The sequence below is a fragment of the Polypterus senegalus genome, chromosome 17 (assembly GCF_016835505.1).
Source record: "Polypterus senegalus isolate Bchr_013 chromosome 17, ASM1683550v1, whole genome shotgun sequence".
Taxonomy (NCBI): domain Eukaryota; kingdom Metazoa; phylum Chordata; class Cladistia; order Polypteriformes; family Polypteridae; genus Polypterus; species Polypterus senegalus.
In genome coordinates, this window is record NC_053170.1 from 59,927,223 (window position 1) to 59,945,767 (window position 18,545).

General features: G+C 39.3%; 1 protein-coding gene across 2 annotated transcripts in view; it reads right to left on the reverse strand.

Moving 5' to 3' along the window:
- Positions 1 to 18,545, reverse strand: part of unc13d (unc-13 homolog D (C. elegans)) — a 400,017-nt gene that overhangs the window by 53,445 nt on the left and 328,027 nt on the right. For both annotated transcript variants that reach the window (XM_039739768.1, XM_039739767.1), the window contains exons 27-28: positions 11,551 to 11,634; positions 5,864 to 5,984 (exon numbers count right to left, since the gene is read on the reverse strand). In XM_039739768.1, the coding sequence (XP_039595702.1) occupies positions 5,864 to 5,984; positions 11,551 to 11,634 (205 nt within the window). The remainder of the gene's footprint in view (positions 1 to 5,863; positions 5,985 to 11,550; positions 11,635 to 18,545) is intronic.

Here is an 18,545-nt window from a genome sequence, read left to right on the forward strand (position 1 = left end):
AGACATGCTCCCGGGTTGAAGAAAAGGACTGTTTGCCCTGACCCGGAAGGAATAAGGAACTGTGGACTGTTGGGACAGGAACACCTCCGGGTCAGGGACTATAAAAGGACGGTGCCTCAGTCCAGACACTGAGTTGTGCTGGGAGGTAGAGGAGCAAAGTGTCTGGGTGAGGAGGAGTGGTTATTGTGCTAGTTTATTGATTTATTGAATGAGTAGTGTGGAGGGTGCTTGGTGCACTGTGTTAAAAGAAAATAAAAAGGTCGTGGACTTTTACCTGGTGTCTGGAGTTGTACCTGAGGGTTCAAGGGTGCACTACTGCCCCCTACTGCCACAATATATATATGTATGTATATATGTATGTGTGTATATATATGTATATATATGTGTATATATGTATGGATATAATATATATATATGACAGCAACACTCATCACTCGCAACAGTGACAAAACAATTACATTGACAATCATGTTACGTTATTTTCAAAATGTTTCCTTTTCTTTTTCATTACTTCTTTAACACACTACTTCTCCGCTGCGAAGCGCGGGTATTTTGCTAGTGACTTTATAAATATCAAAAAATTAATAATGTTTTAAACAAGTGATAAATAATAAATAATAACTATGAAATAACTCAATTAACTCAGAGAAAAGCCAAGCAAAATGACACCTTTTATTGGCTAACTAAAAAGATTACAATATTCAGAACACTGTTGACCTGGCACCAGTGTTACAGTCTCTCCACTTCATCCAGGTAAGCTTGCTCATTATTGACAGATTTAAGGCTTACCACTGTTGTGTCATCAGCCAACTTGACAATGAAGTTAAGAGTCATGTGCAGTCATGCAGTCATATGTATAGAGGGAGTAAAGCAGAGAACTAAGAACATAGCCTTGTAGAGCCTCTGTGTTGACAGTGAGGAATGTTTGTGGGAAATAACATTATTTCAGTTAGTATCATATGTATTTCTGAAACTATATTATAAACTTATATTAACATTAGAATCGCTGGAGCCTATGAAAAAACTCGTAATCCCGGACCACCTTAAATTTCTTTGCACTTCTTAATTAGCATCTTTTGTTTTGTAAATGTGTTCATCAACACAAGCATCCTGCTGTCCGGATCCCCCCCAGCACCACAGTCAAATCAGGCAAAAAGTTCTCCCAGCTCAAGTCTTGTTTATCTTGGTGTAAGGTGCTTGGAGTTGTAAACAGTAAATAATATATTGTTATTTGGAACACGTGCATCTCATGTGTTTTCCATGTCTATAACTATCTATGTAAATGTAGGATGACAGGATATGCGAGAAATGCAAGAAAAGTTGAATAAATACCTAAGACAAACTTTTTCCATGTTACAGTACTAACGACAAAATTTGTGTATAATGTATAAAGACTGAAGTCCAAATATCAAATAAACACTTTCACAAAAGGTACACGTATAACAAAAACAAAAAATGGTTTAGGGTATAACACAAATACGAACCCGTTAAGAGCTGGTCACTTGGAATCAGGAGGTTGCGGGTTTGAATTTCTGTTTTGAGCAGTGAGCTGCTCTTATTGTTACTATTATAGAATAAAAACATACATTTGATTTGAGTCTGCAACAGCCGGAGTAAGGTTAGCGTTTTTTTTTTTTTCAGTTTTATTCTGTCAGTCACATTCACGCTCCCCCCAATCTGACACTGATGTTTTCAAATAAAGACGCATTATAAAAGAGGTGAACTCAGATGAGGATGAGGGTTCTACATCAGAGAAAGAAAACAGAAGCCTTCCTCACAAGAAACATCCACTCACATATAAGAACAAGGCAGCTGCACCAGGCATAAAGGCATAAGATGGCACAGTTTGGATACAACAAGAGGTCAGGCATCGTTCTGCCAGTGGATATTATTGGTCAATCTGCCATGTGTGTCCTTCAATGAAACATCTTCAGTCATATTTTTGAATAAAAATGCACTTGTTTTGCTATACGTTTACTTGTTGTGAAAGTGCTTATTTGATATTTGGACTTCAGTCTTCACATATTATACACTTCAAGCCAAAATTTTGTCATTAGTACTGTAACATGAAATAAGTTTGTTTTAGGTATGTGTTCAACATTTCATGCATTTCTCTCAACTCCTGTCATCCTACATTTACATAGATCGGTGTAGACATGGAACACACATGAAATGCATGTGTTCCAAATAACGATATATTATTTATACTATACAACTCCTGGCACCTCACACCAAGATAAACAAGACTTGAGTTGGGAGAACTTTTTGCCTGAGTTGACTGCGATGCTGAGGGGGATGGGACAGCAGGTTGCTTACTGGTTGTGCTAATCGACGCATTTACAAACAAAAGATGCTAGTGGAGAGGTGTAAAGAAATTTAAGGTCGCCCAGGATTACAAGTTTTTTTGTAGGCTTCAGGGATTCTAGTGTTAAAAAGGTAGCACCACTAGATTATTTGAGGCATTATTGAGAATGAGACCTTTCAGTGATATTTTCAGATAACGATGAATAATATCTTGATAAAATATTCGGGTCAGGTTCAGGCTGGACAGCATGCACTAGTACAGCTCATTGCCGCACCCACTACAAAACAGCTCGGGATCCTGATTGGCAACCCCCCAGGCAGACATGCAGTCCAGTCCCACCCTCTAGAAATGGACCAACTATCTGCCGCAGCCAGGTGTTTCGTGGGCATCCCCTTGGCCTGGTCTAGCCACTCTGGTCCTCGTTGTAGTGGCATACCTGATGCTCCCTCACAACGCAGGTAATGTTCCTTATTCGTGACTCTGTGAGCAACTGCTCATTCGATACAAAGTCCAACCAGCAGTACCTAAAGATTCTCTAAAGAGACACAGTACCTAAGGAGTCCAGTCTTGACCTCAGATCACTGGATAACATCCATGTCTCACAACAATATAGCAAGACAGGAAGCACCAGGACTCTAAAGACCTTTGTCCTTTTGCATAGATATTGGGAGTGCCACACACTCCTTTCCAGCAACCTCATGATCCACCATGCTCTCCAATCCATCTACTGACTTCACAGGAAGAGTCACCAGAGACATGAATGTCACTGCCGAGGTAAGTAAACCTCTCGACAAGGTTGACACTCTCTCCACAGACAGACACACTGCTGATGGCTGTGCCCAAGTGGTCAATAAAGGCCTGGATCTTGGTTTTTATCCAAGACACTTGCAAGAACAGACACTCAGACTCCTCACTCAGTCTCTCGAGAGCCCCGATCGGAGCCACCATTGATCCTCCATATGGTAAAATATACATGTTCTATCAGTTTGGTCAATACAGTAGACCAATCTGGACGGGAATGGGCCATTACGTTTATCAAAGCTTGCCACTCCTAAGTACTTAAGTCTTCCCAAATAACATCCATTTTTAAAGGTCCCTAAAGTACTCTGTGTGGAGAGAAACTAAGAAAAACTTCCTGATCTTAGTATGAAATTTAGCTTTAACAAGTTTCCAACTACTCCCATGTTCTTGTTGAATTCTCTTAATCTAATGTTGCTTAAACTGAAAAGGCTCAGCTCCTTTAACCTCTCCTCCTAATGCATCCCCTGCAGTCCTAGAACTACCATACCCACTCTTTTTAGGACTTTTAGTAGGGCTGCTATGCCTTTATGTAGCCTGGAAACCAAAACTTTACACGGTACTCCAGATGATGTCTAATCAGTGCATTATAAAGCTTAAGCATGACCTCTTTTTACTTGTATGCCACACATTGTGCTACATAACCTAATACCGTGTTAGTCTTCTTAATGGTGTCTGAACACCATTTAGAAATTGATAGTGAGGAGTCCACCACAACTCATAAATCTATCTCATGATATGTACTTAAAATTTTCAGACCTCCATGTGTGTATTGAAATAAAACATTTTTACTTTCCATATGTAATATTTTATATTTACTTAAATTAAATTTCATCTGCCACAAATATGGCCAAGTCTGTATGCTGTCCAAATCCCTCTGTAATAATTCAATGAATTCTACATTATCTGCCAATCCGTCTTGATTGGTATCATCTGCAAACTTAACCAGCTTGTTACTTGTAGTCCTATCCAGATCATTTATATAGTAAAAATAACAGTAGCACTAGCACTAAAACATAAGAAAAATAATAAATTTGACAAACGAGTAGAGATCATTCAGTCCATCAAGCTAAGCTGTCCCAATATCTCATCAAGATTCTTCTTACAGGTTGCAAAGGTTTCTGCTTCAACTACATATCTTGGTAGTTTGTTCCAGAGTTTCACATCTCCTTACCTAAAGAAATGCTTCCTGGCTTCAGTCTTACATGCACTTCCACCTAATTTCCACTGATGTCCTTGAGTATGTGATTCACCGTTAAGATGAAAAAAAAATTGCTGGAACTACTTAATCAGTGCATTTAAGGATTTTAAATACTTGCATTAGGTCCTCACTGATCGAGACTAAACAGGTTTAATTCTGTCAGAGTAGGACATGTCCTTAAGTTCTGGGATGCACTTGATTGTTCTCCTCTGCACAGCTTCAAGTGCTGCTATAACTTTCTTGTACCGTGGTGACCAGAACTGCACACAGTACTGCAGATGCGGTTTTACTAGTGCATGATATAGTTTGAGGATAATGTTCCTTGGCTTAAATTCAACAGTTGATATAACCTAACATTTTATTTTCCATCTTAATTGCTTCTGTGCATTGTTTAGTCGATGAAAATGTTGCATCAGGATATACTCCTAAATCCTTTTTAGAGGTTGCTTCCTCTATGACATTGTCTCCCATCTTGTGTTTATAATTGGTGTTCCATTCACCCATTTATAGTATGTGGCACTTTTCTACATTAAAAAATATTTTCCAGGTGTTTGCCCAGTTCTGAAAGCTGTCCCGATCTTTCTGATTTCTGTTTGCTGCCCTTTCAGTGTCTGCCATATGTCCACTGAGCCCTAACAGACACCACGCTTAACATTACCAATTTCAGATACATTTCCTTGTATCATAAAACCCTTTGATTCCTGTGTTTTAGCTAATTCTGCACTCATCTACATACAACAACCTAAACCACTACTTCTTTTAGTTTGATTCATAACCTCTTATTTGGCGCCTTATCAAATGCTTTCTGAAAGTCAAGATAAATATATCATAAGCACCACTTTGATTGTATCCTTTTGTTGCTTCCTCATATACTGTAATTCTAGCATGTTACTAAAACACAGCCTTCCTTGTTTGAATCCATGTTGAATCTTCAGTAAACTCCTGTTCTTGCCATATGTTGCTCAATCTTATCCTTAATATCCTTCCATTAATTTACCTGTGATGCATGTTAATTATGGAAACTTACACTCATCATTCAAAAAAGTTGTTATTTTGCAACAATAATTGTAACTTACTAAATAATTTCATAACTACATTGCCAATTTACTAGATTATTTCATAACTACATTGCTAGCTTGCTGTTGTTATGACCATTTATTTAATAACATATATAAAGTGATTAAGCACACGGACAATTCAGAACCAGAAACCTATCCCTGTAGTACTGGACTCCAGTTCATCATAGAACATGGGGAGAATGTGCAGACTACACACTTTGGCTGTCATATGAACTCAGGTTTCTGTAACTGTGAATCAGTAGTGTTAATCACCTTGCAAACCACTATACTGTGTAATGGTCTGTTTACATCACTACTCTCTTATAAGGCATCAAGACCTTATTATTTTTACTTTTATTCTCAAGATTGCATTACTGCTGCTTCTGCTTCACCTTCCCACACTGTTAATGCATTACTTTAAATATATTCATTTCTTATAGTTAAAGTAAATCATATGTTTAATTTTATCAACATAGCCATGACTTCTGGTATTTTACTTACCATTAGAGTCCATTGGTGTAAGGTTAACAGCATTAAGAATCTCAATATGTAGTATTTGATCTGCATTATTGTAGAAGGCAATAAGTGTCACAGCACCATACTTTTCATTGCTGCACATTTTCTGAAAACAAAAGAAAAAAACTGTAAAGTTTCCAATATATTAAAAATACTTAAAATATATTTACTAGTACTGTATACAATTTTGGATAATAGTCAGTTTTACCTTCTAGTGTACATCACCAGTTACTAACCATGCCATCAAGACATTCATGCCCAATAATTTACAGCTTTTAAAATTACCAGTAGCATTTCTGCATTAAGTGGCAGTGGGGCACCCCCACCAGATATTGGGCAAACTAAGTAATGACGTTGCAGCTGCACTATATGAGAGGGACTTCAATTCCCAGCATGCTTCAGAATCACTGTGCCCCCTATCTAGTTTGTTCTGGAATAAGGAGATGCCTGTGACGGCACAAGATTTTAAAGGACACCAGATTGATAGAAAAGGAATTAACTAATTACAATTAGTTATCACAGCTACAACTAATCATTTTCTGTTCACTTTTCTTAGATTATGAACACATTGCACTGAGAAGCCTTCAGAATCTTCCCAAGACCATCTTGACAAAATTAATTTCCCCAGTTCCTGTAGACAAATTCCTCATTAAAGCTTATATACTCTCAAAAAACTGGGAGCAATAATGTGTCTCCTATCTTCCCACCAGACAAACACTTAAACTGGCGTGTCTGCTTTAAATAACTTTTTCGGTATTTATTTCACTACAGTGTGGTGTCACAATCACTCCCAACACATTAACAACACTGTTTTGTGGACTCCCAGATGATCTTAAAGTGGAGAAGGACAAACTGAGTGTAATTGAATATGCCACATAGACTTATCTTGCTCAAATGGAAGATTCCCAGCACACCTGTTATTAGTCAGGGGATAACTGATGTTTTACACTATTTGAAATAAGAAGAAAATCAAATTCTCACTTAGAGGATCTGTTCAAACCTTTTTAAAAATATGGCAAGATCTAATAATATAATTTTAGAATAAGCATTTACACCAGTAAGAAGAACATTCTCCCTTTTAATTTGGTTTTAAAGATTTGCTCTTGTTATTGGCTCTCCTCTCTTTCTCTCAGGTGGGGGTTGAGTTCTGGTTTGTTATGCTTGATTTGATTGTATGTAATATTATTTTCTTAGTGTATTAATTAGAACTGATCATATGAAATTTTATTTTCTTCAAATAAAATCAATAACAAAACAAAAAAATAAAACATACAAATAAATATATATATAAAATACCATGTTTAATTTGTATATATATATATATATATATATATATATATATATATATATATATATATATATATATATATGTATATATATATATATATATATGTATATATGTATTTGCATTTCACTATTATATGTAGTTTTATTTCACATTTGTGGAAATGACACTTCAGTGCAGAGTTGTAGTGTGGAAAGAAAAAGCAAGTAGTGAGACTAGGATTTAACTTTTTATTTTTAGATGAGACAGATTCTTATGATTTGTGTTGAACTGATGTTCTGCTCCCTCGGGTCAATGGAGGCACTGTTTCAGTTCCAATTTAATTGCAAAAAGTTCACTGTTCCGTACACAATAATTCTGCACTACTGGTAATAAGTTTCTAGACTAGTTGAAGGACTGAGTTTTCTTTGTGTCAAGGAAAGGGAGAAGGGACAGTGCCCACAAACTACAACATCAGGTTCAAATGGAAGAGAACTGTTGGAGTGGTGCAGCAGTAGGTTGGCAGCAAAAGGCTTCCTAAAAGCTCTTAGCCCTCTTGCCTCAGTGGTCTCGGAATCTCAAATTGACCTCTCTTCTTTGCTGGGATAGAGTTCTCAAAAATATAACTTTTTTCATTAAGAAACCCCAGCTAGGGCGGCATGGTGGCACAGTGGGTAGCGCTGCTGCCTCACAGTTAGGAGACCTGGGTTCGCTTCTTGGGTCCTCCCTGCCTGGAGTTTGCATGTTCTCCCTATGTCTGCGTGGGTTTCCTCTGGGTGCTCTGGTTTCCTCCCACAGTCCAAAGACATGCAGGTTAGGTGCATTGGCGGTCCTAAATTGTCCCTAGTGTGTGGGTGCGTGTATCCTGCAGTGGGCTGGTGCCCTGCCCAGGATTTGTTTCCTGCCTTGTTGGCTGGGATTGGCTCCAGCAGACCCACCGTGACCCTGTAGTTAGGATATAGTGGGTTGGATAATGGATGGATAGAGCTGCTGATTAACTGTACATACTGCATCTCTGTTGTTAGTCATTAGCACTAAAACATAAGTAACATGATTGTTATAATTTGTTACTAACCCTCACCTATTCTGTTTCTGTTCCTGGTACTCAAATGTGGCAACTGGTGCCACAGCCCACCTACCAAGTTGTTTGCCTGCCTATGGTAAAGTCATCCCTGATGGAGGATCACAGGAATCATGGGAAAAAGGGGTCCTTTCAACGGATTGGCTGGCCGAGCAACGTTTCAGCCGTAGAATGGCCAAATGGGGAGGCAGCTTAATGGATGAGGTCTCCAGGACTCTAAAAATATCCAAATCTTATTATGTGATATCATCTACTGTTAAATTCTGCTCCGTACTTCTAAAATCTTTATTATGCTGTATTAAGGATTTGTTCTGTTCTGTGTATTGTATTGTATTGACCCCCTTCTTTTGACACCCACTGCACGTCCAACCTACCTGGAAAGGGGTCTCTCTTTGAACTGCCTTTCCTAAGGTTTCTTCCATTTTTCCCTACAAGGTTTTTTTTGGGAGTTTTTCCTTGTTTTCTTAGAGAGTTGAGGCTGGGGGGCTGTCAAGAGGCAGGGCCTGTTAAAGCCCATTGCGGCACTTCCTGTGTGATTTTGGGCTATACAAAAATAAAATGTATTGTATTGTATTGTATGGATGAACCACAGCTATCAATGTACTAATTTTCAGTTTGCACATAGGTTACATTTTACCTCTCATAAGTTATATTTGATTTGTTTCAGACTAGATCCTCTCTGTCTCTTTTGCCCATATGATGACCCAGTGACTTTTATGCATATGTAATGGTTTTGTCCTCCTGTTCTAACTTTCTTGCTCACTGTTTTTGATGGTGTCAGTTAATAATTCCTCTTTTACCACATATTCTTATACTTCTAAACCTTTCAGGTCTTGGTCTGTCAGTCACCAATGTAAATTCTTATGTCTGGGCATTGCAGCTGCTAAACTTCTCCTTGCCTGAAGATGGAGGAGCTTTATTCTAATTACACTAAAGAAATGACTGTCTGCCTTATACAACCAGAGTTTTCTGGAGTTATCTGCATCATGATTAATGGTTTATCCAGTGACTCCATTCACAACTGGGAAACTATTGCTTTCTAAACTAGGTCTTTTACTGTATGTGCAAAATTTTGTGATGCAGTCACGTCTTTGGTGTAATGTAGTGTTGTGGTCAGTGGTGTTGCCATACCTCCTGGTTGTATGGCATGGTACATGGGATGGGGGGTTGGTTCAAGGGATAGGTGAAGGGTGCCTTGTGGGTTTAATTCAAATTCTGATTATGTATCATTATGATATATTGATTTTTTTCACTTTATTGTAAAACTAGTCACAAAAAGCAATTGTGATTACTTGTAGTATTCAAGGTGGAAAGCAGTTCATTCTTTACATACTATGAGAAAAATCTAAAATAACTATGTAAATATAAAAACGCATGTAAAATACAACTGTAAATGTACCACCTAAAATTTTGAAGATACATTTGAGTGTTATCAAATTTATACTTCTTTTAATATCAATATTGAACACAAATGAAACCCAAATGACTACTTTGACAGGCCTAAAGAACGCTGCCATAGAATGGTGATATCTCATGTAATACAATTTCAGGTCATGTGACATGCTTGTGTAATCTTTGTAATAGTTCTTTTATATTAGTTTTCAAAATGTGCTCTTTGCTTAAAAGCAAAATTCATCCATTGGAAATGATATACTTTCTGATTTAAACAAATGATGATCTACCTGATCAAAATACTTCCAGTCCTGAAAAAATATTCTTCTGAAATCTTGTCTCTGGGTTGGTAACAATGTAGACTGCTGCCTCAACACCAAAGGACCTTACCTCATAAAAAATTAACCACATGTTTTAAAGGGAGAATGTATATTCTTAAATGATCCCTTGTGTATTGCACATTAAACACAACGCAGAGTAAGCACATTATGTTAAAAGCATACACAATAAGGCAAAACAGTACAACCTTAAAATAGAACAAGTCTTACGGAGATAAAAAACTGTATTCTGGAAACTTCTGCATTGTGATGGCAGTATTAATGACAGCACATCAATCAAAGATATTATGTATGTCAAGGCGGGCAGGAGGAAACAGAGGGAAAGAAGAAAAGTAGTTTTTGCATTGATAAGCTGTCATTTCTTGTTAGCTTTTTAGGCCATTTTGTTAATTATTTTAAAGCTGATTTCTATTATAGTTATCTCCAAATTCTCATTATATGCACTAAAACTGCTTTCTCCTGTTTACACCTGAATTGAATTGTGATGATTCAAAAATGTCATACACCAATGGAAGATGTTAGACATCATTTGGTTTGTCTATGAACTCCCATGAATTCAATTTGGTCCACATTTCGTCGACTATTTGGTTTGGTACGAGGTTCCCTGGAGACATCCACGGTGATACAGAAGGCTCTAATCATCCTCCAGTGGGACACAATCACATGTTTCTTGAGGATATGATTCTTGGAGAAGAAATATTTTATCAGTTTTTTGATGCATGGGGTTTTGTTCATAATCCAAATACTGAATATAACTATTGTATATTTTCACTGTAAGCTTTTTGTTTCATCCTACAACCCATGTTTACAATTCATGGCTACGTCTCATTGAACTGTCATATTTTTTAATTGTAGGCCTTAAACATAAAGTGTAAAGAGAAAAAGAGAAAAGAAAGTGATCTTTGAGCCAGAAGGGGAGTTAAGTTCAAGCAGGCCAGAAGCAGCCAGAAAAGGCAAGGTGTGAATTCTCCAGAATGTCAGTTAGAGGTTTTTAACGAATAGTATGCTGTTGGTAGGTGAATGTGACAGTGCCTATGACTATGTGCTATAGGCTGTTTGCAACAATTAACTGCATGGTGATGTTACAGTGGTATTCTTCTTCAGGTCGGGAGATGATCTGACATAGATGGCACCATAATAAAGTAAAGGTGCTCCCAGTGTCTTGTTAGATGGATTTCTGTTATTCTATCTAACATTACCAAGAGAACTGCCCCCTAGATTTCTGTTAATTCAGATTCATCCTTGTTATTCTCATTTTTGTGGGTCTGAGAGGTAGACATTTCCTCTTATAACTGAACCCGAGAGATGAAAAAATGAAATATTTCCCCACTTTAGTCATCAGAGTTTTATGATAAAAAGTCATAAAAGCTGTATCCAGCTTTCAGCAAAAATAGAATAATGATGCAGCAAAAATATAGTTTAATATTCTTAATTTGCAAAATTTTGCAAAAATACATACATTTAGAAAAAGCAACTATTACAATATTCAATAACTGAGTGATATGGCAAAATAGAAAGCAGAAATACAGTAAATGCTTAGGTTCAGATCTATTCAAATACAAAAGCAAATGTGTTTTGTTTTATTATTAGGCTTTACCTGCTCAGCAACTTTCCGCTCCAGGTACTTCTGAATCAGTTCATGGGAGCTCATAGCTGACAGTTCCAGATTTTTCACTAAACACTGAAACATAGATATCATAAAAGTTACAGTAAACTGCTAAAGTTAGCACAAAATGTTTAATTATCCATCCATCCATTTTCCAACCAGGTGAATCCTAATCACAGGGTCACGGGGGTCTGCTGCAGCCAATCCCAGCCAACACAGGGCGCAAGGCAGGAAGCAATCCCGGGTAGGGTGCCAACCCACCGCAGGACACACACATGCACACCCACACACCAAGCACACACTAGGGACAATTTAGGATCACCAATGCACCTAACCTGCATGTCTTTGGACGGTGGGATGAAACCGGAGCACCCAGAGGAAACCCACAAAGACATAGGGTGAACATGCAAACTCCACACAGGGAAGACCTGGGAAGCAAACCCAGGTCTTCTAACTGTGAGGCAGCAGTGCTACCCACTGTGCCACCATGCCGCCCTATGTGTAATTATATATGAGATAATTATAAATGAAATACATAAAAAGACAATCCCTTTGCCAATAATGTTATTTTAACTAGTTCCTCACTAAACGGCATGTGCAAGAGCAAACAGAATGGAGAGTTCAAGGTTGGACTGAAAGAATCCAACCAGCATTGTTACCAACCAACTCCTAAAAATGACATTGCTGCAGAAGGTTATAATATAGCTTGTGCTCAGTGGTCTCAGTGCAAAGTATCAGCATTCAAACATTTTTCAAGCTTTCATTTTGGACATAAACAGAAAGTGAAATAGACCAAATGATTGGAACATGTAGCACAACTCGGTTAAAGTATTTCTTCTCTCCACGGTCTAGCATTGCAAGTGAACATGTGAAGCTGCGGGTGCGTAAGGTAGGATCAAGCACGGGTTAAATGCATGCTGAAAGAAATCACTCAGTCCAAAAGTTTGTTTTAAAAGATTAAGTGAAAATTTAAAACAAACAGTTCACACAAGAATAAAGAAAAAGGTTGTTACACGTGTAGAATAAAGGGCAAAAAAATTGGAAAAAATGTCTCTTCTCTAAACTTCAGTTGTTTTTATACTTAAAGATGCTTTACTTTGCCTCCAGTATGCTCTAAATGTGCACCACTGCAAGTTCAATAGAGCATGTTGCGTTACATAGTATTGGACACGTTAAGGCACGGTTTAAAACTGTGTGCCTTACACACGACAAGGCAGGTCACTAACTGAGACTAATCTATAGTCAGAGAGACAAGAAACAGTTAGAATATACCAATTCAATTCAGCTTGTGGGGGTTATAAGAACCTCCCATAGACTATGCACTAATAAACAGGCTTAAATAACTACCAAATGGCTCTTACAACAAGCTTTCAATAATGCCACTGTTACAAAAAAGAAAATCTGTAATGATTTTTTGTTGCATTTGTGATTAAAACTATAACAAAATATATGGATAAACAATTCTATACAAGTAGCTAGCTTCTTTTCAGTGTTTGGTCATTTTCAACTGTCCTAGTTGGTAGATGACATATCAGAAAGAAAACATTTTAAAAAGGTGCCATAAAGACAAGTGTTAAAAAGAATTCAGAAAAGGGGAATATTAAAAACTGAAAGACTATTGAGTATTTAACTCTGCCATTTCAAAATGCCAGTCCTAACTTTAGAATACAATGTACATCAGTGTAAGTTATGAGGTGGAGTGACTGGAAAGGTGGTGTAGGAATAACAACTTGCTCCTAAATATAGCCAAGACAAAGGAGCTCATCGTGGACTTCGGGAAGAAGGCAGACAACATCCAGCCACTCATCTATGGGGACTGTGTGGAGAGGGTCTCAGACCTCTGCTTCTTGGGAATCACCATAAGGGAGGACTTGACCTGGGGAACACACACTGCTGAGGCAGTGAAGAAGGCCCAAAAGAGACTCTACTTTCTGAGGGTGCTCAGGAAGAACAAAATCCCTGAGAAACTGCTGGTGTCCTTTTACCGTTGCACAGTAGAGAGCATCCTGGTCTACTGTCTCTTTGAATGGTTCTCCAGCTGCACAGTAGCACAGAGGAAAGAGCTCCACAGGGTCATTAAGGTCGCCCAGCAGATCGTCAGCTGTCCTCTCCCCTCACTAGAAGAACTACATAGTTCCTGTTGTCTCAGGAACACCAAGAAAATTCTTCAGGATCCACCACACCCAGGACATGCATTGTTTGAACGCCTGCCTTCAGGCAGATGTTTCAGATCCATAAAGACTAAGACAAATAGACTGAGAAACGGTTTCTATCCTTTATCCGTCACCATGCTGAATGCTGCTAAGTGGTCAGTCTGACCGAGTGCACCATCATGTTTACAATACAATACACTCTCATATTTACAATACAGCTCTAAGTTAACATTGGATAAGGGACAAGTGCAATATGACGTATGTATGAGTGGAAAACATTGTTCTACTGTTATGGACTATTTTGGCACTTATTTTATTCCCTTTTTATTTTAGTTTTACTTCAGTAATTGTGTTTTATTTTTATTTTTTTTTGCACTGGAAAATTGCACCTAAAATTTTGTTGTACAGTGTCTCGTTGCTACAATGACAATAAAGATCTTGACTGTGCTTTATGTATCATTCTTCAAATAACTATGATTTCTACGGAAGAACTATTTCTGGGATTACTGCAATTTCAAAAAGTATACTGGCCATTTGACTTTTACTAAACAAGTGTTGAACTGCTGTATGCATTGTGGAGTGGCTCAGCTACTTCTATCAATTACCAAACAACACTCTTGATCACCACCTGTCCTTTCTCTCTCACGATCACGGCATTTTCTCTTCATCAGTGAGGATATTGCACAATGTCTCACAGACTCTGTGCTCAGCCTGTCCTCTGGCAAGTTTTAACACTCATCTAGACTTTGCTTTGGAGAACTTTGACAATGATCCTAGGCTAGGGCTCCCTTTTGGCACCCTGACACCTTCAGATTTTAGTAGTCTTTGAAGAGTTTTGATCTGTTCGCTTTGAAAAGGCAATCCAACTGTACTTTACCAGTATAGTGGAACCTCGGGTCACGAATGTCTCGGCCACGTACAAATCGGGTTATGACAAAAAAGTTTGCCACACTTTTGCATCTATTCACGACCACATACTCAGGTGACGAATAAGCCAGTTTCCCTTCCAGTTCGTGTGTGCCAATGATTTCCGCACGTATTCAGTCTCTCCCTGTGCAGCGAACGAGCGAGCGAAAGAGAGAGAGAGAGAGCGTGAGAAAGCGAGTGAGAGAGAGAGAGCACGATAGAGCGAGTGAGCAAGAGAGAGAGAGAGTGCGAGAAGGCAGTTAAAGAAGACAGTAAGGCCGAGAAGGCAGTTAAAGAAGGCAGTTAAAGAATGCACCGGGCTTGTTTTTAAAGAGACGGCTTTGAGCATTGTTTTAATCTCGTATTTAATGAAGACTTTTTTCTATTGGATTTTAACCTCCACTTCACTTCTGTTTTTATGGGATCATTTATTTATTGAAGGATTCTGAAAGCACTGCACTTTAATTTGGACTTTGTTTTTGATTGTTGTTTTGTTGATTTTAATAAAAGCACTTGGCACTTTTTGCACCATTTGATTGCTCCATTGTAGTGCCTCACTGTCATACTCATTGGTAACATTACCGACAGTGATGAGTTTAAGGGCTCCCGGAATCGAGATGGGAGCATGCAGCGAACCCGCATCGTCACAGACTTTACCTCAAAACTGTAATCTCCTCTCCACCCAGTTCCTCCTCACTTCCTTCATGCCAGAACTCAACTCATGCAAGGTTAGTTTTCTTGGTGGTTTATGGCTAGCTTTTGTATAAATTACTGATTTTTCAAATGTTCATTTTTTCCCTTGTGCTTTAAACTCATTAAAAAAAGTGTTTTACAAAGAGCGGTTTATAAGGCTATAGCGTGAACACTTGCGATGTTAGTTTTCTCTGTTCAAAGTTTTCTTAGTGTTTTTCAAAATTTTTACATTTAGTTTACTATTACACTGTACATTCTATGGTATAATTATTTTTGTGCTTAAAAATCTTTAAAAAAAATATTTACATACAGCTTGTACGGTCCGGAACAGATTAATTGTATTTACATACAGTCCTATGGGGGAAATTACTTTGGGTCACGACCAAATCTGGTTGCGACCAGAGTTTTGGAACGAATTACAGTCGTGACCCGAGGTTCTACTGTACCTGTTCTATCCCAGATGGAAACAATGTGTGCAGAGATGGAGGGCATTAAATATTTTCCTACTAGGCTATGGGGCCTCAGTCTTACAATGGCAATATGGATAAAAATGCAAGTTTATAGGGACATATTATAGTCATGCTGGACTTTAACAACCCAAATATTAACTGGTCTAACCTTGCAAATAGCAGAGCACAAGAGCAGTAAGTTAAAGCAACAATGCAAGTCTGTCTAGATTCAGTATTTTGTAATAACCAGGACAGAATTCAGGGTGTAGAGGTCATTGAACCACTAGAGTAAAATGGCCACAGTATAATATAATTTCCAGTGTTTTGGAAAAGTGAGGATGGAGAAACCTTAATTTTTATGTTTAACATTGGTAGGCAAACTTTTGAGCACATGCACCAAAGTCTAAGGAGGGTGGACTGAGATAAGCTTTTAAGTGTGGAGGGTGTTGAGGAGCAGTGGAACAGGTTTAAAAATGTTTTACACATAAGGCAGGGTAGGTACATTCCAAAAATTAGAATTAGTGGAAAATGAAAGAAAAACTGCAATGGGTTAATATGTGGAATCAGAAGGAAAAGGTTGTGTTTTATTAAAATACTGAAATTCTATGGGGAAGCTACAAAAGGATACAATCACAGTGGTGCATACGATATTACTTATATAGACTTTGAGAAAGCATTTCATAAGGTACCACATGAGAAGTTGGGCATCAAACTAAAAGAAGTGGGAGTTCATGGTGTAGTGTGTAGATCAGTGCAGGATTGACTCAGACACAGGAAGCAGAGGGTTATGGTGTGATGAACTTTAGCAGTATTGGGTGATGTTAAGAGTGGTGTCCTGCAGGGTCAGTGCTAGGGCTATATTACTTAGGCGCAGCCGCGAGTGGTAGCCTTTCCAGCAGCTCCATGTATGACTTTATCTTTCTACCTTTTTCTCTATTTTTCTCTATTTCACTGATCACTCCTACCACTTTCTTTTATGTGGACTTGTTCCCTGGACACTTTTTACTACTTGGACATGGATTTTTACATACCGAGACTCGTCTATTCAGGTAGTCAACTTCAAGCACAGAGAACAAAGGCCCGTGCTGGTGTGGTTCCCTATTTACCCGACGAGGTAAGAATGTTGTATTGTGGCAGCAGAGCCAGAAAGTGGTGATACAAGCCTTCGGTGCCTTCTGTGATCCTGGGAAATGTGAACTCACTACCAAATAAGATTGATGAACTGGCTACGCTGGTGAAAAATGTCAGGACCTACAGAGAATGCAGTTTGTTGTGTTTTTGTGACACGTGGCTAGCAACTACCATCCCAGATGCTAACGTGGAGCTACCCAGGTTTAGCACAGTTAGAGCGGACAGAGACGCAAATACCTGCGGGAAACGGAAAGGAGGACGACTCGCTCTCTATGTGAATACAGGGTGGTGCAACTCTGGACATGTAAACATCAAAATCTCCACTTGCTGCAGGGACATTAAACTGTTGGCCGTAAGTCTGCGTCCCTATTACTTGACCAGAGAGTTTGGACAAGTCATTGTTGTTATTGTTTACATCCCTCCTCAGGCGGACGTGGAGACAGTGGAGGACATCATCAATTCCGCTGTTGCTAAACTACAAATGCAGCACCCCGAGGTGCTTGTGCTAATTACTGGAGACTTTCACCATGTGACGCTGGACAAAACATTACCTGCCTTCTCCCAGTATGTGGATTGTAACACCCGGGGAAATAGGACTATTGACCTACTGTATGCAAACGTTAAAGACGCATACAGCGCCACCCCGCTGCCTGCGCTTGGGAAAGCAGATCATAACCTGGTTCTGCTTCAGCCTCACTACAAACCAAGAGTGAAGGAGCTACCTACAACCACGCGCCTTTTCAGGAAGTGGTCCCCTGAGGCAGAGCAGGGTCTAAGAGACTGCTTTGGAACTACGGACTGGGATATCCTGCAGGGATCATATAGTGAGAACATTGAGGAGGTTGTTGACTGCACTACTGACTACATCAACTTCTGTATGGACATTGTAGTTCCAGTAAGAACAGTACGCTGCTATGCTAATAACAAGCCATGGATTACAAGTGACATCAAGGGCCTTTTGAACCAGAAGAAAAGGGCTTTTAAAGGCAGTGATCAGCATGAGCTCAAGCGCGTGCAGAAGGAACTCAGTCCAGTCCAGTTCAGGGTGGCGAAGGAGCAGTACAGGAGAAAGCTGGAGCAGAAGTTGCAGAATAACAGCATGAAGGAAGTGTGGGATGGGATGAAGATCACCACTGGCTGCAGCTCGAAGCGGGGTGCCACCATCGAGAGACGTGGAGAGAGCAAACCAGATGAACAACTTCTTTAACAGGTTTGACCACCCTAACCCACTCTCACCTCTTCCCTCCACCCATCCTTCTGCCGATACCAGCATAGGAGAGAGTTTCCCCCCACCCACAGTTACAGCAGCCCAGGTAAGCAGAGAGCTGAGGAGACTTTGTACCAGCAAAGCAGCGGGTCCAGATGGAGTGTCACCACGACTGCTGAAGGCCTGTGCGTTGAAGCTGGGGAGTCCTCTACAGTACATCTTCAACCTGAGCCTGGAATGGGGAGAGTCACGAGGCTTTGGAAAACATTTTGCATCACCCCAGTCCCAAAGGTATCACGTCCTAGTGAGCTGAATGACTTCCGGCCTGTCGCTCTGACGTCACAGGTCCACTACGCCCTTGACCCTCTGCAGTTTGCATACCAGGAGAAGGTGGGAGCGGAGGATGCCATCATCTATATGCTACACTGTTCCCTCTCCCACTTGGAC